At 48.2% G+C, this 26,845-nt stretch overlaps 1 protein-coding gene across 1 annotated transcript in view; it reads right to left on the reverse strand.

Moving 5' to 3' along the window:
* IGSF3 (immunoglobulin superfamily member 3) overlaps positions 1-23,731 on the reverse strand; it is a 94,146-nt gene extending 70,415 nt beyond the window's left edge. Inside the window, exon 1 of the mRNA XM_036404292.2 lies at positions 23,315-23,731. Coding sequence (XP_036260185.1) covers positions 23,315-23,357 — 43 coding nt within the window. The 5' untranslated portion in view covers positions 23,358-23,731. The remainder of the gene's footprint in view (positions 1-23,314) is intronic.
* Between the last annotated feature and the right edge of the window lie 3,114 nt (positions 23,732-26,845).

Raw genomic sequence — 26,845 nt, forward strand, 5'->3', positions numbered from 1 at the left:
AGACTGAAGCAGCAAGGGACAGCGCAAGACCCAGGAACCTCAGATGCCCAGTCCCTGCACTTGCCCTATGCCAGCTCTCCCAGCAGGGCCACTGCAAATGTCACGGGAAACAGCTCTGAAAAGCACAGGAAAGGCAAGAGAAAAGTGCAATGTCAGAGTCACACAGTCATTCAAGTCTCCCTTGTCACATCACAGCCAGGATTTCAATGCCTCTCCAAGAAAGAAAGGAGCAAAAAAAGGAGCATCAAGCATCCCTGCCAGCCAGGCATCTCCCCCAGCAGTGCTGCAGCTCAGCTTCTGAGTACATGGTGTCTTTGCAAAATCTGTACCCTCACAGCAATCTCATGATTTTGGCAAGATCTGACCTTTCCACAGAGACACATGCAGAGCTCAGGCTTTCCACACACAACTGGTCATTTCAGGTGCCTGATTTGAAGTACTTTGAAGAGGCCCCATTTCAGAAAGTGCCAAACATTTACCTTCTGGGAAAGAGGTGGACCTACAGGTCCCTTTCACAAGAACATGTGTGCAAAATTTTAGCTGAGAACATTGACTCAAGGCGTATTGCAAGGGACAGGTGGGTGTAATAATAGGATGCCTGAGCACACAAAAACTCTGCCACAGCACTGACAGCTCAAAAGAACAAATAAAAACTCATGACAGAATGATGAAGAGCCTCTTGCACAAATATTCTCTCCATCTCAGACCATATGTCTGTACCACATCCAAAAGCACTGCAGCAGTTGCACCAAGTTATCTTCGATATCAATAATCACTGCCAGTAGTCATTTAATGTGAAGGAGAAACTTGAGCTCTTTTGAGTATTATCCTGGGTCTTTAATCACTAGGCAGCAACTAAAAAAGTCATGATATACATATCTTCTTGGTATAGATATCTTCTATAAGCACCAGGGCTAACAGTGATGAACACCAAAAGGATTACATGGTTTGAGGGGATATTTCTACCCCTGCAGCTTTACAGAAGTTTTCCTTCACTGAGAATCTCTAAAGTACTATTTGTCAATAACTGACAATATTAATCCTAAATTTCCTTTAAAAATTACTTTGTGGCTTTGACTACAGTTATTAGGCAAAGAACATTTCCAAGGAGATCCCTTTCCCTTTCACAAATACGCAGCACACATCTGGGCTTTGTTGCTGCTGCTATTGTTTGTTCAACTTACAGGCACTCCTGAAAAAGTGTCAAGAGAGGAACAACAATGATGATAAACACTAGGGAATGGCCTCTCTGTCAGAAATAATGGCGTCTGGAGGGAAACAAAGGTGACTTGAAGGGGATCTGGTAAAGGTTTTTTCACAAATATATATGCCATGGCGAAGATGGTCAAGAATTTGACCCTTGACCATCTCTTCTAGTTTAAATACCAAGGGCCATCAGCTGAGACTGGTCAGATTCAGATTTATAACAAGGGAGACAGTTTATGCAGCTGAACACAGCAGACCTGTGGATGCCCTTGCCAAAGGATACTGTGGGTATGGAAAAATTTACATGGGTCAAACTATGAGTGGGACAAGCCCATGAAAGAGGGCTACTAAACAGGTAAATCACATCATGTTCCTAAGGCTCCCAAAACAAGCTACAATTGCACAGCTACCTGCCTACAGCTTTTTGAGGCATGATGCTGAGCAAGGTGCAGGATTTGCTCTGAACTGGTACAGCTGTCCTCATGCCCCTTCACAATCCATGCCATTGCAGACTGTACTCTTCAACAACGTGGGTCTGCAGACTCTGCCTGGGTTATACTACAACAGAAGCTAAAAAAGGGACCATTTCAGCTTCTTCTCTAAGAGCATGACTATTTCTGCTCTGAACATCTGAACTGGTTCCCTCAAAACATCCTCAGAACTGCCATGGGAGCTTGTGCCCCTATTCAGGGAAGGAGAGCGTGCATAAATCCTACTTGGCTATGACAAATCAGCATCTGCAGCAGACCACAGGACCTGGCAGAAAGTCCCCAGTAATGAAGGCAATTCAGACATAAGTGCTAAAGGGCAGTTATGCTAAAGAGTCTAATTCTGAGCTGCAGAGATGCTCTGGGCAAGCTCAACCCAAGAGCAGGTGCAAGTGCACCACAGGCTGTGGCCACTGCTGCCCTCCTGCAGGTCTGAGGGGACCTGCAGGAGCTCAGGCTGACCACCCACCAGCTGGCCACTGCACTCCAGTGCATGGCATGGTGTCATCTAAGGTGAGGCAGGTGCCAGCAGACTTCCTCCTGCTGCTCCCCATGTCCTGCAGGCTGTGGCGTCACCTCTTCTCAGTGCTCAGACTCCCCTGCCCCAAAGCAGCAGCTCTGAGCCCTGCACAGGCCTCTGCTGCCAGTGAATTACTCAGGGACAGTTAGCATCCTCCAAGCTCATATTCCCTCTTAAATCAGATTAATTTTTCAGTCTCACTTATGCACAAGGCTTCCCAGGGGATGGCCCTTCCTCTCTCCCTTCTGTCACCCACAGAGCTTGTAGACACCTCTTGCCAAACCCAGCCCATCATTTAGTCCCTGCTTTTCCTCTGGACTCCACAGCAGGGCTGACACCCACAAAACACTAATTCAGGAAGGCTCTTCCAAGCTCACCATTGTCCAGCCACTTCCCAAGCAGCCATCATTTTTTTTTGCCATGGGCTGAAGACTAATAAAATCTCTGAGGGAGACACTCTGCCCCACCAGGCAACACCAAAGCAGAGAAAACCTTTTAGCAACACACACCTGCTATTCTGTGAAGTCTCCTGTTAAGGTACACAACCAAAAATTAGGTTTGAGCTTAATTTTTGCATAAATGAGTCACAGCAGGAACAATCTCCATACACTGCAACCTGCTGCCAGATGGATAAAAACAATGCTATCAGAAGAAAACATGTGGTAAGCCCCCACCATTCCCCCAATACAGTAAAGCCTCATTCTGGGAAAATCCAGTGTTTTCTTGGGGTGTTTTTTCTCATGCCAAGAGAGCTCAGTGTACTGAAAGGCTGGCTGGAGCCACCTGCAGAACAACTCTGACCCCATCCTCCACCCTTTTGCTTTAATGTTTAAATGGTGCAAGCAAAAGGATGCCTGATCCCCTATCCTCCCCTTCCTCCACTCCTGCCACCATCCCACCACTCTCAGCACATGGACCATCTTTCCTAAACCAACTCATATTCACTCCTCATTTGAATTCTTCCCACTACTGAGCCAACTAAGGATGGCTAAGTGGCGAGGTCAGCCAGGAGCAATTTATACAATAATTGGTATGGAAATATCAGAATCAGTGGGGAAATATCAAAGCATGGGCAAAGTAGACAGGAGCTGCCAGTGAAGCTCTTTGTTCTTCCAACACCACTGCCTTCCCCCGTCTCTGCTCGCCGCTCCGTCTCACAGCCGCTCACTTCCACAGCAGATGTTTACTGTCTTTTAAGGAAAATGTTTTCAATAAATATGAAAGAGATGGCATTTCTTTTAATCACCATAGATTGCTGTGGCCTGTGACTAGCTTCCAAAGTTCTGACTGTAAAAGAGGTCTTGTACCTCTGCTATAAATATGCATCCAGTCAGACATCCGACCCCCTCGCCAAGATCAGAGCCATTTTACATCCTTTGGTTCTTCTCAGATCTGGCCCTTATATTGACAGAAGACTTCCTTATTTCCCCCAGTGTGGCATTGGTATTCTGCAGATGCACAGTGTGCAATGTGATCTGCCCTTGTGATTTCTTCCCCCCCTCTTTTTTAAGCAAACTACATCCTATATGGATGTCACATTCCTCTAACTGCTCCTTCCCTGTTCTACAATTAGGCATATTAAAATATGCTAGTTTAAACACCACCTTAGAACAGCATATTTCTTGAGCCACAGATCAAGGTTGCTGTATTACTACAACCTTTAAACTTCTAAAAATGCTGAAAGGATGAAGTAATAATTCATTATCTACACTGGACACTGTGAAGACAAGAAACAATAGGCTTGGACTTCAGACCAGTCATGGGAGCTAGCTAAATGCTCCATTTCCCAGAAGCTAGGAAAGTGAGGCACCACAGAGACTGCTCTGTGAGAGACTGAGGCATCTTACACTACAGCTTCCTCTAATAGACACTTACTTTCTTCAAGGATACCATAAGGCAGAGATGAACCTGCCCCAGGGGATGCATGACACAAGATCTCCCTGCTCTTACAGTTCTATCATTCTCAATCATCCCACCAGAAAGTATATTTAAAGTTACTTTGCTGCACAGAAGCCTGAAACTACTCTTTCATCTAGTACAGCTTTACTTTGAGAAGTCGAAGTACTCAGCATCCAGAAGCCAGCCAGACACGCCTGTGGCCAGAAAAAAAAGCAATACCCATAATAACCAAAGGCAGGGGAATGGCTGGGCAGTCCTTCTGCACACACACCCCTGAGCTCTGGAGCTCGTGGTGCTCAGCCTCCTTACTTCACAAGGGCTTTGAAGCACTTGGTGGCACAGGATGTACCTGGATGTAAAAGGTAACAACACATGCTGGTGCACGAGGGACAGACTGAGCTGCTGCCCTGCTGCTTCAGAGGCATAAGGTTGGGGACTCAAATATCTTTGTGCAACGCACCTACTGCTTACTGCAGTTGTATTAACATCCTGCCAAGATGATGAGAAAAAAGAATCCCTTATAACCCGCAATCCCTGTATTCACCAAAGTTTTGACCAACCCCACAGAATGCTGGCTCTTTTCTGTACCTAAGGTAGAGTTTGTCCTGTGAAACATCTAATCAACTGTTTCTCTTCCTCCAAGGTCAGCACACGACCTTTGCAGCCCTTTCCCATCTCCCAGATCAGCATGTTCTTCCCATCCAGTACCACTGCTACTCTTATCACTAAGGGAAGAACAGAGCAGAAGCTCCCTGGCAGATTATGCTTATATTGGGAGCATGCAGGCAGGAAGTGTTGGATTGCCCACGCAGTACTTCTGACTTGCACCGCTCCTCGTGCCTTATCCTTAGGAGTTTCTCCTTCCTCACAGCCCACTGAATCCGTGCCCTAGTGACTTGTATCACTGCTGCTGGTTCCAGGTCTGGTTAAGCAGTACAATACAAAGCAGCATTTACAGCAGCCTGCTGGAATGCCCAAGGCAATGCCTACTTTTATATTTTCCAATGAAAAGCAGTGATGGCTTCATTAGGGCAACCCCAGCCTGAGTACTGAAGCTGTCACCACATGTACTCCCTGTAAGTTATAGTGCAGACCTGTACAAAAATTGAAGTCTCCGAGGATTCCTATGTGTGCTTTTCCTTCTGTTCTCGTAGCTAGCTCTTAAAATACATGTAAGGACACACCATTTACCCTGGTGTCTCTAGTACTGCTCCCAGACCTCTAAAAGACTCAGCACTGCCATTTTAGTACCAAAGCTATGAGCACCAACACTATGAAGCATTTTAGACTGCTGAATCCTTGGCTGGTATGTGCTCCCAGCCTATCAAGAGGAGGGGGTGAAATGAAATTGTTTTGAGCATCAAAGCTAGGCAGGAAATTTCTGGCATAGTTCATTATGCCCTCCAGCCCCTGTATTTCTTTTTATTATCCTTCTTTAGTCTTCAAGTCCTACATGTTCAACGTCTAGGGTCACTCGAAGAATTGTCAAACATTATTCCCTGTGCTATCACTCACTCTCAGACAATAAGAAACTTCATTTTGTTTCACAGTCAATAACGTTTTAATGTCACTTCTTTTTTCGTTTTCCTGTGTGCTCTGCGATCCCTTCCAATATCAAAAAACAGAACGTCCCTATTATTGCTGTAATTCACCTCATAACATGCCAGATGCTTAAATACTCTCCCAGGAGAAAAGAGTGTGGAGTCCCAAATCTCACCTTCACATTATCCTTGCCAAAAGGAAACAGCATTTATTACCCATGCTTTCATTAAAGGAATTCCCTCTCTTAAAATAGATCTGATGCATGGAGAGCATGCTTTCTTACCTTCCCTCAAATTTATTTTTCCTAAAGAAAAACAAAGCTTCTCGTTCTCTTTCATTAAAACACAGGGAGGAAGGACAGACATGCAAGTGCCTCCCTCCATCTCCAAAGAGAAACACCAGTGTTTTGGCCCATCTTTCCATACTCCTTGAAGTTGCTTATTTGGTTTCCTGCCCTTCCCCTTTCTCCAAGTGACTCCAGATTTTCCCTTGCATTGGTAAGGGTGACACTTAGGAGTTCAGCACCCTTATTTTTCTCTACAACCTTTACTTGCATCTTTGTCCTTCTGGGCAGGGCTGGAGCATCTCCTTTCCAACCTCTAAACTGGAAACCTCGGGCAGCCATTTATTAATTGCTTAACCCTGAATTGATTACCTTCTAGAGAGAGAAACTGAACAGCAATCTGTTAAATATTGACAGGCTGGAAGAGCTGATGACAAAGTGCCCTGCTGCACATTCCTTCCTACCTCCCAGGGCACACCATTCCTCCAGCACTCCTGCTGCATCCCTAGGCATGGGTCTGCACCTGCTCCCCACCTCCTTGGTGGGGAGCTCTGCAGAAATAACACTAAAAAAATATCTAAAATGTAATATCTAGAAAAGAATGCAGCCAGGGCAATCTCTCCCTCTTCCTTCCACCATGCTGAAGAAACATTTGTGCCCCTCAGCCACGACCATTAGCAGGAGAGAACATTCAATTTGCAAGGCAAAGCTGCCATCTTGTACTCCTTCAGCACGAAGAGTTTTCAGGTAAACAGCAAACTGACTTATCCCCAAAGTCAGTGTACTGGCTAAAATCAGGCATTTCTCCAAGATAGTTTTCCCACCCCACCATAAAGGATCACAGGAATATGAAGTACAGCCATACAGTTTCCATTTTCTCCCCACAAATTCATCTGGATTCTTCCCTGTTCACTAAGCAGCAGCAAGATGCTGCCTCTCAAAACTTCTGTGCTTCAGTCAGACAGCATCCCTGAAAGACAGACAAAGATCCAGGGAGATTCTTCAGCTACCTGCTCCCTTTTATTGCTAATTAAGATGTTAGAACTCCTTGTCTGCATACACTATAATTTATTAGTTTGACATGCTACACAGACTATCAGCAGTTGTCACCAAACTACCAAGGCTCTCATTTCAAATGGGAGGACGGGAGCTTTCTGGCATTTGGAAAGGAAAACAGAACAAAACAAAACAAACAAAACAAAAGGATGCAGAAGCATTTATGTTACTATTTCTTGCAGGGAAAAAGGGACAGTCATTCCTTTTAGGCACAGTACTACTATCAGTGAGTAAGAAGGACGATCATGCAATTCTCCTCCCTGAGGAGGAACAAGCCCACGCACCAGGGGAAACTGGGGAAACTGACCAGCTGGAAAGCACAGGAAAACACTTTTTATATCAAACAAACAAACAAAAGCAACACACAACAGTGAGGGGTAACTGCACACTGGCACAGGCTGCTCCAAGAGTTTGTGGAGTCTCTGCCCTGGAGATATTCAAGGTTATCTGGACATGATCCTAAGCAACCTGCAAGGGGCTCGGACCAGATGATCTCCAAAGGTTCCTTCCAACCTCAACTTTTCTGTGAAAGACTCTCCAAAACTGCATTTTCACCACTGCTGTAGACTCAGTTACCTTAGCTCAGCACCAAGCACCTACGCAAAACAACCTCACTGCACCAGCTACAGAGAAAAGGTGGTAAAAACACCCTCATCCCAGGAGATTCAGTTTAAAAATGTGGTTTCACAATGCAGTTAAGCTGATCTAGGTAGCAGCTGCCACAGCAAAAAAGCAGTCTTGCCTTCCCACTCATTTTATTCCTAGCAAAATACACACACTCCTCTCCCCATGCTTGACCTCTACATGAGCTGAAAAAAGAATGACCCAAGGAAAAGAGTTTTCACCAAGAGAGCAGGAACACCTTTTTCTTTGGGGGACAGGGGCAAACAACCCTTTAAATGGGTTGGGATATTGCACCAGCTCAGGCACCTTCAGCCAGCCAGCAGATGGGTCAAGAGAAGGCAGGGAAGGAGAGCAGAGTGGGAGCAAGTGCCAAGGTCTCTGTCTGCTGGGAGACCCTGATGGCAGCTCTCTAGCAGGCCTTAAGCAAAGACAGCAAGTGAAGAAATGCTCACTGCAGGTCACTCCTTATCACACAGAGTAAAATAAAAGGGCTCCAAGCCACCACTTTCAGCAAGCAACCCTAAGAGCAGCAGACTTAATGAAGCCTAGCTTCCCGTGCCTTTAGGAGGGAGGCTGTCTCTGAGACTAATGACTTGACTGCAAGCTCCAGCTGGAGCTTCTCCTACAGCTGGCACAGTCATTTGGAGGCACTGCTGAGGCCCTTGAAGAAAAGGGTCTCCTTCAGTGCCCTGCCACTGCCCTGACTCAGCCACCTACTCTTCACAAGGCTTGCAGGAACTTGTTTACAACCGAGCTCTCTGCTCCTGTCAAATTTGCGTAAAATTGGCCAAAGGGCTTCCAGGTTATCTGGAAAGGGGTGGCAGAGGCAGCATGATCAGATAAGGCCTCTTTCTCTGAGAACCCAGCCTGAGGAAACACAATGAGAGGCAGAGGCTGGGAATCAAAAAACCACAGAGGGAAGGAGCACTAGAAAGAAAAGGTAGAAGGGCTTTAAAAGAGAAGACACGCATCTTGCATTTGGCACAGCAGAGGAGGAGGAGGAACTAATTTGAGAGTTCAGGGGAACCAGCAGACAAAAAAAAAAAACCAAACCTCAACGAATTTCAGAGGCAGGGATAGCTAGGAAATGCTGCAGCTTACATTCCTTAAGCAGAAAGAGCCAGGTGCGTGCACATGCATGTAAGTAAGCACCAGAGACAGAGGTTAGAATTTTGAATTGAACAGAAATAGGAGCCTGTAACACCAGCAGAGAGAGGCCACTCCACGTTTTAGGAGTGGACAAAATTACAAAGCAGCAGGGGCTCTGAGGTCATAGAATAGACCCCTTGTAGCCACACAAAAACAAACCGTGAAGCTGGTATACAGGGTAAATTCATGAGGTCCTAAGAAAAGCTCTGTCAGAGGCAGGAAAAGACAAAGACAACAGAACTTAGAGGAAATCACTCAAGGAAGAGACCAAAACTAGTCAGTGCAAGGTCAATTACAATGTCAAGAAAGGTAGCATTTGATCACAACCAAGATGGAGAGCAGTGGGGGCTATTAAGAAAGCCCTTGTGAAGTAAATCACAGAGACAGACTAAACTGGCAGAGAGCTGGGAGGCAAAAGCTCCAGACACAGCATCCCATGGGGCTTGTAGAGGACACACCAGCTGCTGGAGGAGGAGGGGATAAAGCAGCTTTGCATTGAAGGAGAGAGGCTCTGAGCAGGAAAAATATTACAGAGACAAGGGAAAATTAGTTGGGACCCTTAAGAAAAGCAGAAAGGTTAGAAACTCTACCTTTGTGAAAAGCATGGAGAAGGAAAGCAGGACAGAGAAAACCAACAGGTGAAGACAGACCAACATTTGGATGCCAGCTCTCTTCATAAAGTTGCTACAGTTCAAAAAGCAAATCTGAAGATGAAGAAGGGCCTATCCAAGCTTGGGGGTCAATACCACTATCAGCATTCAGTAAAGCAAAAATTAAGAGCTGACAAGAGACAAGGCAGAGAGGGGAGAGGCCAAGCTCTGAGACGGGGAGGTCAGCATGGTCAGAGGACTCATGCCAGCCTCACACCACTGCATGACAGCAGGAGCAGAAGCAGCAAATGGTGGGGCTGGAGATGGGAGAGAGGGCAGAAAAAGTGCCCTGGGGATGAGGGGAGATGCCACTGCATTGGTGGTGTAAACAGCTATGGGGCAGAAATACTGATAAAAAGAGAACGGGGGAAATCCAAATCCAGGGTGCACAAAAAAAGCAGCAGCAGGAGTGGCAGAGGAGGAGAAAAACAGAAAGACCATGAAGGGGAGGAGCAGTGCTGACTGAAAATCCAATGCAACATGCTGGCTGGCAAGGCAGGTACCTCCCTATGGCATGGGTGACCCAGGCACAGGGAGGAATGACGAATGACTCTGGACTAACCAACAGCATCTGCTGAACAAGAGGGGCCCCAGCCTTCAGCACCAGGACAAGAACTACACACGAGAGATGCAACACAGAAAGGGACACGACCTTAACTTAATGCAAGTCTCATTTGATGTATGGAGTCTGGGAAAAGCTGCAAGTTGGATTTTTTCAGGATTACAGAATCAGCTCAGCCACACCACACCTCGGGCACCGGTCCAAACGCCCTTCTGCCTCCCAGAGCAACCGATCTGAGCATCCACGAGATGGATGGGGCAGCACAGCCCCAGAGATGCTCCAAAGGCCATACACCCTGACTTCAGAAAGAGCAGACTTGCCTCTTCGTAGGGCTGCAGGTGTATCTGAAGGCCTGAAAGAAAGCAGAATCCCAGTTTCTAGACACAGATGATGTGTTTGAGGGTGACTAACTAAACAGCATTTGTCACTAAACAAAATAACCTTTCCCAATGAACTGAGAAAAGGAAGAGTGGGGGATGAGGTAGACCTTTCCCAAATACACCACTCTGAGCATCCTCCTGCCTACACTCCCCAATGAGCAGACGTATGCAGAAGTTTTCATCTTCAGCTACTTACTTAGTAAAGCCTAGTCCCCTCTGATCAGGGAGTTAAGGAAAGGCTTACACAGCTACCAGGGAGGGAGGGTTTTATTTATCTGATTTCAACATGCCTAAGTTATCAGACTCTAGAGGAATTCAATTAATGAGAATAATACTCTTGTTTGATGCAAGTCTGGAAGGGTGCAGTGGGTTGTTTTTTTCCTGCAAATAGCTGCACCCCAGAGATTTTTACACTGATTATAAGCCTTAACAGCGACCGATTGATGCAAGCTGAACAGATCCAGCAGCTGCACCAAAACACCACACACGCTCCAGATCTGCCGGGGACTGACACAGCTGGAGGAGACCACAAAAAGACAGGGAGAAGGGAGGGCTGCAGGGCCAGGAAGCTGGGACTGCAACCCCAAAGGAGCTGCTGAGGCCATCCCCCTCCTCACTTCACAGCAGCAGCAGACTGGTGCTTGGCATGGGTGGCACCCATTAGCACAGCTGTGAAATGTCACCTCCTGAGCTGCAGGCAAAATTAAATGTCCTGCACAAGCTCCTGAGGCAAGGCTTGGGCACCAAGCTTCACCACCTGGGACAGAGCTCCCACCCATCCTGGCAGTGTCCATGCCCCGTGGCTCTGCCTGGGCCATGCCCTCGCACCCACAGCCACCCAGTGATGGAGCACAGCCTGTCTCCCAAGGGGCTCCAGCAATCCCAGGGGTTGGCCCCAAGGTTTTAAATGTGGCAGTGGTCACACCTGGGCTGGGGTTGGCCTCTGGCACTGTGAAAGAGGGGGAAAGAAAGGATTCTGACAGCAATATAGGCTTTGGAGAATTTTACTCAGCTAATCCTCTCCTAAGGTTGGCCAGCTGGCCTTAAAGGGAACAGACGGAGCAACATCACAAATCACTGAACCGATGGGAACCAAACACAGGGTGCAAAACCCTTCTCATACAAACGTTTCTTTTTAAATCCTGCCATGAAGATAAGCACAGCTCCCAACACCACTCCCAGGCTGTGCTAGTCCTAGGAGATTTACCCAATGTTTATTCAACGCACATTTCTCCAAAACCCACATGGTACATCCAGCCAGGAAACCGAACAAACATCCATAATTTCCTTTGACACCTCCTAGCTACACTGCTCTGACAAAAGCAACCAGAGCCATCCAGTACCACTGCATGCCAAAAAAAAAAAAAAAAAAAAAGAAAAAAACCCCAAAGAATCCTTGTTATCCCTGTTTCCTTACTAAACCCCTTCAACACAGCGAGCCAGCAAGAGGGAGGAATCACAGGCCGAAGCAGCCAGATTCCATCACCTGGTTAGGACAGCACCAATAATACCTCCTGGCTGTATATTTGGGAAAGACATGTAGGTGTTTCTATAGTCTGCTTACACAGAAACCTCAGGAACTCTCCCCTCTCTTCCCTAAGGGAGATTCAAGACATTTGAGGTTTAACAGCTGCAACAAACAGCATCCTCTTACTAGAGAAAATATTCAGGAACAAGATAACAAGAGACACGGTTACTGAAACAGGATGAAAACATGGAAAAAGCCTCTGGGGTCTAAGTGCTGCCCTAATGACTGCAGACTGCTACTCAAAAAAATCTGAATTCAAGTACACAGCTCTCATCACCACTTGCAGATCAAATAGGAATGGCAAGATGCAAATCCTGCTGCCTGCAGAAGAGGTAATCTAAGACACCATTTGTGAGCAACCCACTAGCAGTGCCACAGCCCCTGCAAACACAAAGAAATAAAAACCTGCAAATGCCCTTGATCTTGCATTCATTCCCCAGTAGATTACTGTGCTGAACCCAAACATCATCACTTTAATGTCTGGAGCAGTTCAGGGCACAGTTATTATTACACATGAAATAACAAGGGTATATATTCTCTATTCAAATTCGATTGCAGACATGGCAGATGAGTTAAAAAGATGAGTTAGAAGGAAAATAATGCCAACTATTCTCTTTAAAATAGTTTTAGGACCAGTATCTTATTTATTTCACAGCCAAGAGGTAAAGCAATTCTACAAAGCCAACTCAAAATTAGCAGATATATTTTCCCTTTACACTAGAAAAGAATGCAGATGCTAAACCTATTATATAGACAGTGAAGTGTCATCAGAGCAAAGAAGGCAAAAATAGCTAAGTTATCTGTAAGATGACTAAGCAAATGGATTTTCAAAAATATGCTTTCAAATATGACACCCTTTTCTTAGAGCTGCATACATCCGTTTAGCTTTGTTAATTTCTCAATTCTTTCTTTTGATAATTTATTTTTAGCCTCCCACTAGCACACTTCCCCAGAAGCCTCACTTCACCCTACCCACACTCAAGATTCGCATCCACATACGGAGGATGATTTAGAAAATGATGCTGATCACCCCAGTAACTATGGAGAATCTCTACTGCAGCACTTTTAAGATCACGTACATGCATTTCTTTTACATCTGTCCATCCACTGGAAAATTCTACTCCTGCTGTCTCCCACCCTCATTTCTACCCCTTCTTCATCATCCCCAACTTTATTGCAGGGGGTCTTTGTGGCTCCACTGGTACATTCCAGGACTGGAACCTTCCTTTCTCAAGTGACCCTTGATCCTGTAATTTTTGCAGGTAAGAAACAGCCCCCTCTTTCCCAGGCCACCACCAGGAGGAGAAGGCTGCTTGATGCCACCTCAGGACCAGCAGTGGTTGGAGGAATGGGAGCAGCAGAAGCGGGTGCTGCTCCTGCAGCTGGGGTGGGAGCCACATTTCCCCAGCACATCTCTCCAAAATGTGCCATCAGCAGCCAGGTTTAGAGGCTGCTGGTATCAGTTATGGTCATGCTCCTCTGCACATCTCCTTCTTCCACCATCACCCAGATATCTCTGTAAGGAAAATTACCCTTTCCTCAAAATACATCTCTTCAGGGACTTAGTTGGCACCCACACAACTGCAGCCACTGGTAATCTACATTTCTGAGGTAACAGCAGGAGTTGGTGCTTGGCCAAGCCTCCCACTGAGTCATTTCTGTGCCACACCAAAGCCCTGCATACGGCTCCTCTCTGACACTTCCTCACAGAGGGATGGGTACCCTGAAGAGGGTGATGAAACACTGGAATGGGCTGCCCAGGGAGCTGATGGAGTCACCACCCCTGAAGGTGTCAAAGTGCCACTGGACACAGCACTCAGTGCCATGGTCTGGTTGACATGGTGGTGTTCAGTCACAGGCTGGGCTCCAGGACCTCAGAGGGCTTTTCCAGCCTAATTGATTCTGTGATTCTGAGGCAGCTCCTGCTGCCTGCCCTGTCTGCTGCCAGGAGCCCAGCCCTCAACCTCCAGGAGCCAAGCACAAAGCTCTGAGATCCCCTTCCCAGCAAGCGGCCTTCCAAGGCTCAAATCCATTACACTGAGATCATTAGGATGCTTTCAGCAATGTATCCCAGTGGATCTGCTAGAGCAGCTATTAGGCATTTGACACACAGCAAAATCCTTCCTCACATTCACCTCCCTCCTCCCTACACCCTCCCCCAAAAACAAGCCAGCCTAAAAAAACAAGGGGATGCAGATGAGAAGGGTGACAATAGCTTAACAGGGGCAGGCTGGTGAGAAGAGGTGACAAACCTCTTGGAGATCAGCCCTTTGCCTCCCCTAAACTACCCCATGCTGCTCAGGGTAGTCTCAGATAGCTTTCCCCACTGCTTCAGGAGGAAACAAACCTCCTTCCCATCACATATTTGCAGCCACATTCTTCCCTGCAAATACTGAAAGACAAAAAATTATCCCAAACACCAGAGCCAGGCACAAATCAGAATAACCACTGAGTAAAAGCTGCTCTTCCTTCATTTGGCAGCCACAGGGTAGCATCTGCAGAGGGTTGCTGCAGGCACAACTGGACAATTCTAGAGGAGTGGATGAGGTGTAAAAGCAGCAGAAAATAGAAAATAAAAACAAAAACTAGACTTCTCAGGCAAAACTTAGAACAAAGATGAGGTCCCTCTATGCTCTAATAATGATAGTAGTGTCTGAAAGATCACATCTCTCCTCACATGCAAGCAAGGGAAAGAGGTGGGATAAAAAACAACATGAGATGAGAAAAGCTTGTTTTGATACGAAAACATGAAGATGAGCAGGTAGATTTACATGCTCCTTGTAGCCCTTTGGACTCTGCACAACTTTTGCCCCTCTGCAGCACAGGTACCTGAGGCTGGACTCTGAGTCCTAGTCACACGAAAGCCACCTGAAGCTGATCCTGCTCAAGTCCAACTCATTCACAGCAGACAGGAGTAAGTGCTTGGCAAACTTCAAGCATTTGGCAGCTCCACACTCTAGATTAGATTTAACTGCCAGCCAGCTCATGGCATGGGACTGATTAGATGTAAGAGCTCCTGAGGTGCCAGTGACCCCTAGATTAACTGTGCTGCTGTAACACTGATGGCTGGGATGAATCACAGCACAGTCACATGGGCTGTGCCCCACCAGCCTAATGGGGCTGCAAGGAGAGCTCTCCTTCTCCTAGGATAAGCAAGAGAGCTTGGGCAGGTAAGTAACACCAAAGAGCTCAAAGTAAAAATCAATTTTCTTCTTTTTCCAACACCAGGAGTGAAATCAATCAGGCTGTAACAATCTCGTCCACGCCACGTTTTCTTCCGTGCATAAGAAAAAAAGCAGCCAACAAGACCTCAGCCCTCACGCTGCATATCTCCTCCCCAAAAAAATCCCATGACACCTTTTAAGCCATTCTCTCTACTTCAAGCAGCCAAGAACAGAGACAGAATGACTTTCCTACCATTATATCACAAGTCAGAAGAAAGCACTGGAATTTGCACGCCGTGACTCCTGCTGTAGGCGCTGGGTAACGCTGCAGGCATAAAGGTCAAACCCTTCATCAGGAGCTCTCAAGATATTGTCTGCAGGCCACAAGCAGCCAGCAGAAAGCTGGGAGGTGGCACAATGCCAGCCCAGCTTCCCCTGGTATCCATGTCCTTCCTTGGAAAGCGCCTTAGCACCTGGCAGGGTGCTTAAGGACTCATCCCCCACAAGACGGAGCAAACATCCCTCCTCCGTCATGGGATTAGACAGCGGAGCAGGAAAACAGGATCCAGGAACCTCCAGGAGGGGAAAGCCAAGCTTGACAGCACATTCAGGAGGGTGGAAGAAGCTGAGGGGCCAGGAGTGTATGAGAGGGGAAGGAGCAGAAAGCACTGAGTCAGGAGATGAGGTGATATGGTGAGAGGGGCAGAGCACTTTGGAAGCAAACCGGAGATAAACGCATTCAGGTAATTGCTCAGAATGGAATAAATATTAGTAAGTACTATAATTACCTCAAACACTTTACAAAGCTGTAAGAAGAAATATGACTAGAAGAGAGGCTGGCACACAAATGCTGGTTGGGAAGCTCTTATTTCAAGCTATCAAGAAGGAACCAACAAGGCCTGACACCCAGGTTGGTAATTTCAGCTTGGCAGCCAGCCAGAGCCCTTTGGCTGGATCCTAGGTACTGGGTAACTTGAGTTAATAAGTGCCAGATTCCAGCAGTATGATTTTCCAGAGTATTGAGCTTCTGGATGACTTCTGGCAACAAACAACTGCCTTCTCATACTCATTCTCAAGATCCAGCTTCCCTTTCAGAGACTTGAAGGAACCTGGGCAGATTCCTATGTTCATGGTGCTGATGCTGAATGGAGACAAAATGATTAATCCAAGATGAAAAAAGCCCAATTTATCTAGCAGCCAAATCTTAATAACCTTGCTGTCATGAGAGATCAGAGCCCTTCCTTCCCAGAGAAACAAACAAAAGTTCTATTTTGGGGCTCAGTATCTCATCTTCAAGCCTCCATTTCTCTAAAAGCTTCAGAAACCACCCATTTCACAGCAGCCTGGGTCAGTGCTGAGCTACTCTCAAAGCACTACAGAGTCTGCTGAAAAATAGATCTACCTCACCCCCTGCTCCCATCTCCCTTTGACAAGCTTATCAACTTCCACACAAAGCCCAAAAGCCATAAAAGTGACAGCAGGCCTCAGGCAGACACATCAGGAATGAGATGTGGGAGGAACAACTAAAAAAAAAACACCCCAAAAATCCCCCAGATCCACCATCATTCCCTGTTATTCCCCCTGTAATCACAATGACTCTAAAAGGGAACGTATTTGCTGGGAATCAAAATTACCAGCTTCTGTGAGCAGAGTAGGGAAAACCAGGCAAATTACAGGAATTCCAGACTCATGCCACTAGTTAAAAACCCCCCAAAACTTAGCAGTGCCACAACAGCTATCAAAAACCACCTCCAAACACATCAGAGCCTGATGAGCTGTTTTGCAAGGGGCAGAAAAACAACATCGAGAACAGCAGAGCAAACAACTGGCATTAGTGAAATGCCTGACAGTGCTAATGGCTGTGAGCTGCCCCAGACGCTGCTCTGGATCCCAACTGGGACAACTTTGTCACCAGAAACTGCACTGGAAGCTCCTTATTCCTGCACTTCAGCAGCAACCTCATCCCCTCCTGACCGGCAAAGCCTCAAGTCTGCCAAAATCAGAAGAGACAGGAGAAGTGCTAGATGATTTTCCAAGTCCCAGATGGAATCAATATCTTGTTTGGAAAGAAGTCAGCTAAGAGGAGTGGTAAGCACACTGCTCAGGAATAGGACAAATACAGACAGATCCTCACTACCTGAGCTTCTTTTGTACTCAGGAGTCTTTGACACTTGAAATGCTATGGGCATGCTGTAAGGCCTGGCGTTTGGTAAAATCAATCCTTCAGAGCCTGCTCTCCTTTATCTTTCTTATCAGCTGGGTTCTTCACCTTCCTTCTCCCCCTAATGCTTTCCCTTGGCTCATCTTTTGGTTTTTTTTACAGCCTGGAGAAGAGAAGGCTCCAGGGAAACATCACTGCAGCCCTTCAGTACTCAAAGGGGGCATATAAAAAAGATGGAGAACAACTTTATAGACGGCCAGACAGCGATAGGACAAGGGGGAACAGTTTTAAATGAAAAAAGGGGACGTTTAGATTAGATGTTAGGAGGAAACTCTTAACTCAGAGGGTGCTGAGGCACTGGAACAGGCTGCCTAGAGAAGCTGTGGATGCCCCATCCCTGGAAGTGCTCAAGACCAGGATGGATGGGCCCTGAGCAACCTGGTGTAGTGGGTGGCATCCCCACCTCTGGCAGGGAGGGGGTGTGGAACTTTAAGGTCCACGATGATCTTTAAGATCCCTTCCAACCCAAATCATTCCATCAGTCTGTGATCCTTTTCCCACTCCTCCACTTTGCAGGGCACCTCCTTTTCCCTCCCTGTGGATCATTGCCCAGTAAGAGTTGGAAACAGACCTATTAACACCAAGGAACTACCAGCACAGGAGTAAAATCAGGAAAGAGGAGCCATAGGAGGGTTCAGGCAGCTGTTTCAGCCAGAAACTACAGACTAAATGCTAAGCAGGACAGAGCAGGCAGCCTCTGTCAGGGGATGGTAACATTTAAGAGAGTGGCTGGATCAAACACTGGGCTGACTGGAGGGCTGAGTAACTGGTCCCACATCCTTGGACCCACAGTAATGAAGCCCTGGGACATGGAGAATGCCCACCCCAGCAAACTGGGAAACCCAGCCAGCCAAACCTGCCATGCCCTGCAGCCACCTGCCTCCACAGCACCCCCCTTCCCTTGGGATCCCACAGGCATCTGCAGGACCATGTGAAAAACAGATTTACTTTCACAGCAGACACACACACACACAGAGGCCCTCTGTGTATTTACTACATTTGCCAAGTTACCTTTGAGATCAATCACATCCCTCCAACTGGTCCTCAGGTCAGCATCCTGACCTGCTCCCTTTCCCTCCCCTGCCTGCCACACTGGGCAGAACCAGGCTGGAACATCTCCTTTCAGGAGCATCCCTGTTTTTTGGCATTTGTTTAAGCACTGTGCAGCAATGGTATGTATGAGTCCTGAGTGTCAAAGCCTTTCCCTTTCCCATCACTTAGCTGAGATGATCTGGTTTTGTGCTTGTGTCCAATTACTTACTGAAATGTGACTTTAGCAACAGTCAGAAAGGCAAGATTTCATCTTGTCTCACTGCCACTTGCTAATTAAACCTAACAAGAAAAAGCTTACTGACTTACATCATCTGAAACATGTTCCTCCTGATGGAGACAGGGTGAGCAACAGGTTAGAGCTGGACATGCCATAGATGCACAGAGACACCCCAGACCAACCAAAGGCAGCTGCAGACTCCATTTCTTTGCCTTGCAATGTGATCAAACCCAGCTTTGTCAGGAAAGGCTCCATTTTAGCCTCTCCATGGCTGATAAGAAACAGATGCTAAACGTCTCCTAATATTCTAACACAGAGAACTATTCCTTAAGAAGATTTTATACGACTAGGAAAGAAATACCAATATGAAAATGGAGTCAAAACCCATTTAGCAGGTTACCATTAAGAAGTATTTAGGAACTTCAAAGCCAGAGGCAAATCACAATACAGCAGTTTTCCAGACACTGGCTGGAGGGCCTAAACGCCCTTGATACCAATAACAAGTCAAATCATGAGCTGAGGAACCCTAGCAACAATAAGAAAACCCTATTGTGCTAGAAAATCTTCCCCTGCCTTTCAGGTGATTTTCCTGGTGCTTTAAGTTCCTGGGCAGGAGGAATCCTGCAGATTGCTAACTATCAGACAGCAAAAGAGCACTCTTTCAGGTTACAGCACTCTGATTCACCCAAGGTGAACCAATGAAAACACCTCTGGCTTCAAACTAGACTGTATAACCTTTAAATCAATGACAGAATGCATGACCAGTTTTGTATGGTTAAGAAAGAAAACAAGAAAGACTAAAAGAAAAAACTTTAAAAGATATTTTTTTTTCAAAAAAGGCAATTTCCTGGTTAGAAAAAATAACTCAACAAGCCTCCCAACACTGAAGTGATGCTCTCCCTATGACCCTCTCTCTCCCAACCCCTTCCCTGTGGTCTGCAGCACTGTTTATTTTCCCTTTCACTTTATATAATGGGTCTGGTAGAAGTGTTCCAAGTACACATTCGATTTGCAATAAAAACTGCTTTAATAAAGACATCTAACTTGACGGAAGGTCAACTAGAAGACAACAATTCGCATAAACCAAAACCTCCTGTGTAAATAAACAGGATCTGCTGGAGCCTCAGGATGTCAGACAGTCTGGCCAAGACTGCAGGGAGGGAGTCTGCCCATGAAGAATTGCACTTGGGGACGGGCAGGAGCGGAGCCCCGATGGCTGCAGCAGTCTCCCACCTTAGGAGAGCCAACTCATGAACGAGGCAATGGCCAGAGCCATCTGCAGAGCGTGTTCCCCAGAAGAAGCAGAGTCACAGCCCACCCCAGCACGCTCAGGATCAGTGCAGCTCCAGCACTGCACAGCACAGTGATGCCCAGGCAGCAGGCACAGGCACGAGGGCAGTGGAATTGGCTCAGGACTCGGGGCAGACGCAGATGGAGGAAGCACAATCTTGGCCACTGCCGCTGACAATGCACCGAGCAGCAGATGAGGCGCCAGCAGCGCTCCTGGGCCGCCAGCTGTGGTAAACAAAAAGACCCCCAAAGCCCCTGTGTGCAAACACCCACTACACTGTTTTCTCCATATGCTCCCCTCCAGCCCATCAGTGCCCAGGTTGATCACACCTAGACCTGTGTGCCGGGGCAGGAGCAGAAGAGCAGGAAGGTGCAGGAGCAGAACTCTTGAGAAGGCAGAAGTGAGCCCTTGAGCAGCAGCCAAGTGCACGCTGCTGCTTCCCAGCCAGCAGCCCTTCCCCTCTGGAGAGAGGCCTGGAAGATCATCCCTCCATTCTCCAAGAGTCACGCCTTGGTGTTGGCATGGGTATTTCACTCCAACATGCCATTTCCACGCGAGCTGCAGTTTCAGGACCTTACGCATGCTCTGCTCCCCTCTAGGAATCGCAAATAAATCACCAATTACTATGCATGAATAGAGAGAGGAAGAGGGTAATGAGTCTATGTACATATATACATATGCAATGTTTGAACACAAAGAGCCGTAAATTGCATTCACAGGTGGTATTCTGGAGACTGCAAGAGACTCAGAAGCAGAACTATTCATAAACCAGTCACTGACATGAATGAGTTCAGCGTTCCCCAGAAGCCTATTGTGTTTCCTATATATTACACTATAAATATGAGGAGTACCATACTTTGCATCCCTCCCTGCAAAAAAAAAAGGAGGTAAATCTTGCAAATACACATAGGATTAGCACTGGCTGGCACAAGTATTAATGGTCTCATTGCTGCATGAGGATTATTTACAGCACTTGCTCTATTTTCCCATTTTGTACTTGTTGTGATGAAGTGCCACTTGTTTAAAGAATCCTGTAACAAACACTGCAGCAAGAAGGGGGAAAAAACAGCAGAGATCTACAAATGTTACACCCACATGCCAGATGTGGGTTTTCAGACCCTGGTTTCACAGTTACTTGGATTTTGGTACGTAGTTAATGCTTGATATATTAAATCACCCACCATCTCTTTCCAGAACCACAATTCCTCCTTCAGTGATTTTAATGAGTTTGCAGAAAGGGAAGGAAAGAATGAGCTGCATTTCTTTTTCTGCATATTTGACCCATAGTATCTTATCCCCATATTCTAGCATTAACATCACTTGTTTGGAAAGCAACAGTCCTTTCCTAGTCAGTTACATTTACGTTACAAAATGTGCATTTTTACTCAACTAAATCAAACGATGTCTCACTTTTACAAGGGGCAACCTAAAGCACTTCTGTGTGACTTGTGGCTTTGAGGCACTGTCACACATCCCCAGCTTTATTAAAACGGGCAGCTGGGCAAAAGGGGAGCAACCAGCTGAAGAAGTCCAGGTGAAAAGAACGAAAAGAAACTCCAGGCACACACGTGGTACACATGCTATCCTTAAAAAACAGCCTCAGATTCAGCACAGGGAGGCCAGCAGGATGTTTTTACGAACTACACACGTCCGTGGGATTTGGGGACCACTGAAAAGCAACCTATCCTCCAAAGCGACAGATGACACGGCGCAGCTCGTCCCACGGGGAGGACCAAGGCAGGTTGGGGCCGCTTTTAGGTCAAACGCAGAAAGGTAATTCCTGCAAGCAGGGGGTCGGGGCGGCCTCGGCAGCGGGCAGGGCTCCGCAGGAGCAGCAGCACGGGGTGCGGAGTGCAGGGCTGGCGGGTCCCAGCGGCTGGGAGCCCTGGGCAGGAGGAGAGGGATGCCCTGGGCGGGAGGAGAGGGATGCCCTCTGCTGCTCCTCCGCCGCAGCAGCTGGGCGTGCTCCGAGGAGCGCGCAGCGACCCACGGACCCGAGCGCTCCATATTAGGAATCCCTAATCCAGAATGGAGCTATTGTTCTTCCACCAGCAGAGACGGAGCGTGCGAAGAGCCAAGGCAGCAAGCGCTGTGCCCTTCGCCTACACCCGTCTTGCGGGCTACGACAGCCTCGCTGCACTCACGGAGCAAAGGCAGCCTGCATAAACTTAGCTCGGAGATGGATTTTTTTGCAGGGAACCCATGGAAGCAAGCTGGTGGTTAGGGGAAGTTTGAACCGTCTCCAAAACCATTTCAAAGAGTTCGCTCTCTCTCTCTTTGCAGAGCACACCGAACCCCCCCTCCGCCCCAAATTACAGACACGAAGCATGACTGCAATCCTAGTAGAGATCGTGTTTCCAAATTGGCAGAGCAGGTATGTATGTGACAATTCTCAAGACAGTAAAATTGCCAGCCCTGCCGCTTCTTCCCTCAATAGCGTTAATGCCAGCAGACAATCATACCCGTGAAAAGGCAAATCAAAACAGCTCCGAGGTTGCTCTGCACATACACAGGCAGAACGCAGCGTGCGGGTGCCGTGCTGTATTTTCCACAAACGTTCCTATCAACTCATCAGTACTTAAGCCTCGCACATCGGTCTGCAGCAAAAAGCGTAGAGGCGTTTTAACTGCCTTGTATTCTGCTTTTGCCGAATTTGGAGGAAGGAATCTCGCGTTCCCACAGCATCTCTCAGCCAGCGCTGGGATCCCTAGGGACTTTGGAGAACTGCACACAGTCATCCCTGGGGCAGGCACTTATGGGACGGGACAAACCACACGTTTAACGGTTCACAAAACGCCGGCCGAGAGAAGGCACTACGGGAGGACTTTGAGAGGCAGCACAAAGCAATCAAATTGCATTTCACGGCAGCAGCAGGGACTGCCTTCCCTCTACATTTCAACGCGCTCTTCCAGAGCCAAGCAGAGCACTTTGTTTCTGCAGCCTACCTTACCCCAGGCATTTTCTCCGCTTTCATTGTGCAAGCTCAGCACAGACCCGTGTAACTCCCTACCCTTACGGTTCCCCTCCGAGACAGCCCCGACCCCAGCAGCAGCCCCTGGACGGCCGCTCCCCTTCCCAAGTTGCAGCCGGAGCCCGCCGGGAGCCGGAGCCGCCGGTCCCCTCTGCTCCCACCGCTCCCACGCCCCGGCCGGACCCAGGGCACGGCGAGGAGCGGTCACCGGGGTACTGCGGCTGGACATGAAACCCTCATTTATTTAACACACACGTATATACATATACACATATTTACAGGGCTGTTCATTTTTTTCAGCCACTCCTCCCTCCGACCACAGGAGCAGCGCGGGCAGTGACAACTCCTGGGGACGGGCGCTTGGCACTGACAAGGGGCGATCCTCCCGCACGCCCAGCGAGGGACTGCGCCCACCGGGGGGTCCCGTCCCGTCCCGTCCCGTCCCGCCCCACCGGGGCAGCCCCGCGCTGTCCCGTCCCGCCCCTCCCCGCCAGGGGCACCGGCACTTACCGAGGAGCAGCAGGGAGGCGAGCTGCGGCCGCAGGGTCCGCATGGCTGCCGGGGCGCGGGGCGGCGGCCGCCCTTACCTCCCGCCGCGGGGCGCCGCGGGGCCCCGGCTCCCGGGGCAGGCGTCGCGCCGGGCCCGGCGGCACAAAGGGAAGGCGGCGGGGCCGGCACGGGGAGGCGCCAAGGCAGGCGGGGGCATCGCCCCCGCAGCGGGGCGGCCGCCGCGCCTCCCCTCCGCGCCGACGGCTCCCGCGGGAGAGGCAGGAGGAGAGCGAGAAGAAAACCTCTCCTCCAAGGGGCGGAAAAAAAAAAAAGAAAAAGAGCACGGGGAAGGTGCGGGGGAGAGGAGGCGGGGGGAGGCACGAGCGACAACAAAAAGACCCCACCCCGGAAAGTTACAAAAATAAGCGGGGCGCCGCGGCCGCCAGCTCCCCTCGGCCCGCCGCCCTCACCTGCCCGCCCACCCGCCCGTTCAGCGCTGCCGCCGCCGCCGGGTGCCCGGCGCTTCCTCCGCCGGCAGAGCCCGCCCCCGGCCCGCCCCGGCCCGCCCGCTGCCCCGGCCCGCCCGCCCGCCCGCCGCCCCGGAGAGCGGCGCTGCTGGGACGGCGCTGCCGAGCCGAGTGCCTTCGGGGAGCCTGTGGAGTGGGGTAGGGGTGGTGGCAGGAGTGCAGGGATAAACCGGGTTCCTTTGTTGTAAAGGGAAAAAAAAAACCAGAAAGTCCTCGGGCGCTCCTCGGAAAGCCGGCGTCTTGGGGCATGGTATAAATGCGCCCCTTTGTTTCCATGCAAACAAGAAATAACAGCCGGGCTTTGCAAGTTTCGATCAAGTGGTGACCGTCCCGCTGCGATGCGCTGTTGCCGAGCCCCGAAATCAGGGCTGGCGTTAATGCCAGGTTGCCAGATGTGAGCCCTCCCCATGTGCGGGCACTGCTGCACTTGGGATGCTGCCCAGTCAATCAACACCACAGTGTGTCAATGGCAGAAGCGCTTTGAAAGTAAACACTGAAATGCATAAATATGGCAACACTAGGCGCTGGGGCTGAGGTTGTTTGTAAATAAACCGAGAATGAGAAAGCCTTTCTCAAGGGTGCAGACATTCTAATTTCCTTCCAAATGAAACTCCTAGCTGCTTGTTTGCTTACAGAAATAAGAAAGAGGCCAGAAATGACAGCAATAGCAGAATGAGGTACCCTCCCAGTGCTTCCATCCTGCAAGGATCCTCTACAGGAGACCCTTCTGCCTACGTTCGGAGTGTCCCCAGTGAAGTGTTGGTGATGCAAATGTAGGAACCCAACCCTTTTATGCCACAGAAAGGCAGAAAGCAGCACAAACCCAAACTGTCTAATAAAAGATGCCAAGTCCTCAGAGGCTGTACCCAGCAGAAGTCAGAAGCTGTCTGGATTACCATATGGACTTGCTTCCCGACGTGGCTGTCGTGGCAGATGCGTTGGTAGCCAGCTCCTAGTGACCCAGCAAATTCTGTTTCTGCAGGCTAATAATGTTAAGCGTGCCGTTTTCAGAGTGGGAGGTTTAATTTGAAGCTTTGCCACGCTCTCTGAGCAGAGGAACCAAAGAACAGAATAACCAGAGATCTGGGAGAGAAGGGGTTAGTGCTGTACTTGCACTGAAAACGAAGCTCACGCTTTGGCCCTTAAGCTTTAATTGCATCGAGACTGCCTTCAAGTGAGACTTGGAAAAGGAACAGAGGTGTTGATAAGAGTTCATAGAAAATACCAGTCTATTTGGCTTTTCTCTTAGGTGATTTGAGGACTGAAGTGTCATCCAGTGTAATATTGCTCAGCTTACCCAATATTTGTCACATTTGTCCTATTGTATGTCCTCATGGACAAGTCTGTGAGTATTGGGAGCAAGAACCATGGAGCTACTTTGAAGTAAATGTCCAACATCTTTAAATTGGTGCGGGAGAAAGATCATTTACTCATGCAGGATAAAGATCATTTACTATTTTGTTTCAAAAGATATGCAACTAGAGAAATAAATAATAGCAAAAAAAAAAAGGCAAATTAAGAAATACAGGGCATGGTCAGGATAAACTCAATAAAAAAGGAGGTCTTAAAGGTTCATGATACACAAGATAGTTTTTCTATATGGCAAAGGATATAGACCTCAGATTCATGACATTCCTATGTGGACACATTATTTCCATCTTCAGATGAAGAGACAGAGACGAAAACACTGACATGATTCAGGTGATTTCCAGGGACAGGACAGGGACAAGCCTGGTGTCTTGGCTCTGAATACATTGCTTTTGCCAGTGGAGCCTGTTGGAAGATAATTCAAGATGATTTTATGTGAATTCTTGTTATTTCCCAGGCACTATGTCACTTTATAGAATACAAGTCTAACAGGAGCATAAAAATGCCCTGCAAAAATGTTATCAGAGATTCACTAAACTCACATCCTCTTTTCAGAGCTCTCACAGAGTATTGCATTAATGCATAGTAACAATAAAAATATAAAAAGACCATGGAAATGACATTATAGCATTATAAGATTAATCCAATTCCAGTCAAATTAGATTATAATAAGAACTGTGTGTGCTGAAGACTATTAATGGGAACCTGTGTTTCAAGAGCTTCATCACCTTTGCGCGTGCTCTCCTCCCTGACCCCAATAATAAAAATAGCTTGGTGTTCACGAGAGAGCCCCTCTGCAGAGGACTTCACAAACACCTTCTGGTCTTTTGGGGAAAACATTGGCCTCACTTCTGCATCAGTGGAGAAACTGAGGCTCGGGCAGCACAGCTTTCTCTAGCCCAGGGAGGCAGGCAGGCGTTTCAGGCTCACGTGGTGGGGCTCTGGCTCCCTGTGGACGTCTGTCCGTCCGTGTGGTTTACTCAGGCGGCCGAATGGAAATGAGCAGCACAGTCACCTCACAGACAAAACCCTTTCAAGCACAAGGGTACCGTGAAGCAGCTTTCCAGGAAGACAGATCTGGGCTGCCTTGTTCTCCCAGCACAAGTGAGTCATTCAGGAGCGCCGTCCTCAGCAGCAGCCGGATCATTTTGGTCAGGCCACGCGGTTGCTCTTTGGCAGCGGGGCAGCTGTGAGAGCTGGAGGCAGACAGGCGTGACTCAAGCCTTGCTGATGATACACTCATTAGGTCACAACCCACTCCAGCTTCTTTCTCAGTGCTCCATCACTGCCAGCAGTGTGCTGGGACTTGCTTCCCCATGGCTTGGCTTGCCTTGGCAGGCAGGGCTTGAGACTGGGCAGCGGGGAAAATGGGGAAATGATCCCGCGTGGTGCCATTTGCTGGGCTGCTCAGTGCTCATACCAAGTCACAGACACTTCCCATGTGTGAGAAATGGATTTGGAAAGGATTCTCAAAACCTGACTGAAAGCTCACACAGTCTTGTACATTTGTATGCAAACACTGAGATAAGTTGTGCTGACTTGGGAAGGCCATGGAATAGAGATGACATTGTTGAGAGAGAGATTGAACTAGAAACAAGTTACAAACTATGGCCTTGCAAAAAGACCAGATATTTTAGAGAATTAGAACTGTGAAAGA

This window comes from Molothrus ater, chromosome 2, assembly GCF_012460135.2.
Source record: "Molothrus ater isolate BHLD 08-10-18 breed brown headed cowbird chromosome 2, BPBGC_Mater_1.1, whole genome shotgun sequence".
NCBI classification, from domain to species: Eukaryota; Metazoa; Chordata; class Aves; order Passeriformes; family Icteridae; genus Molothrus; species Molothrus ater.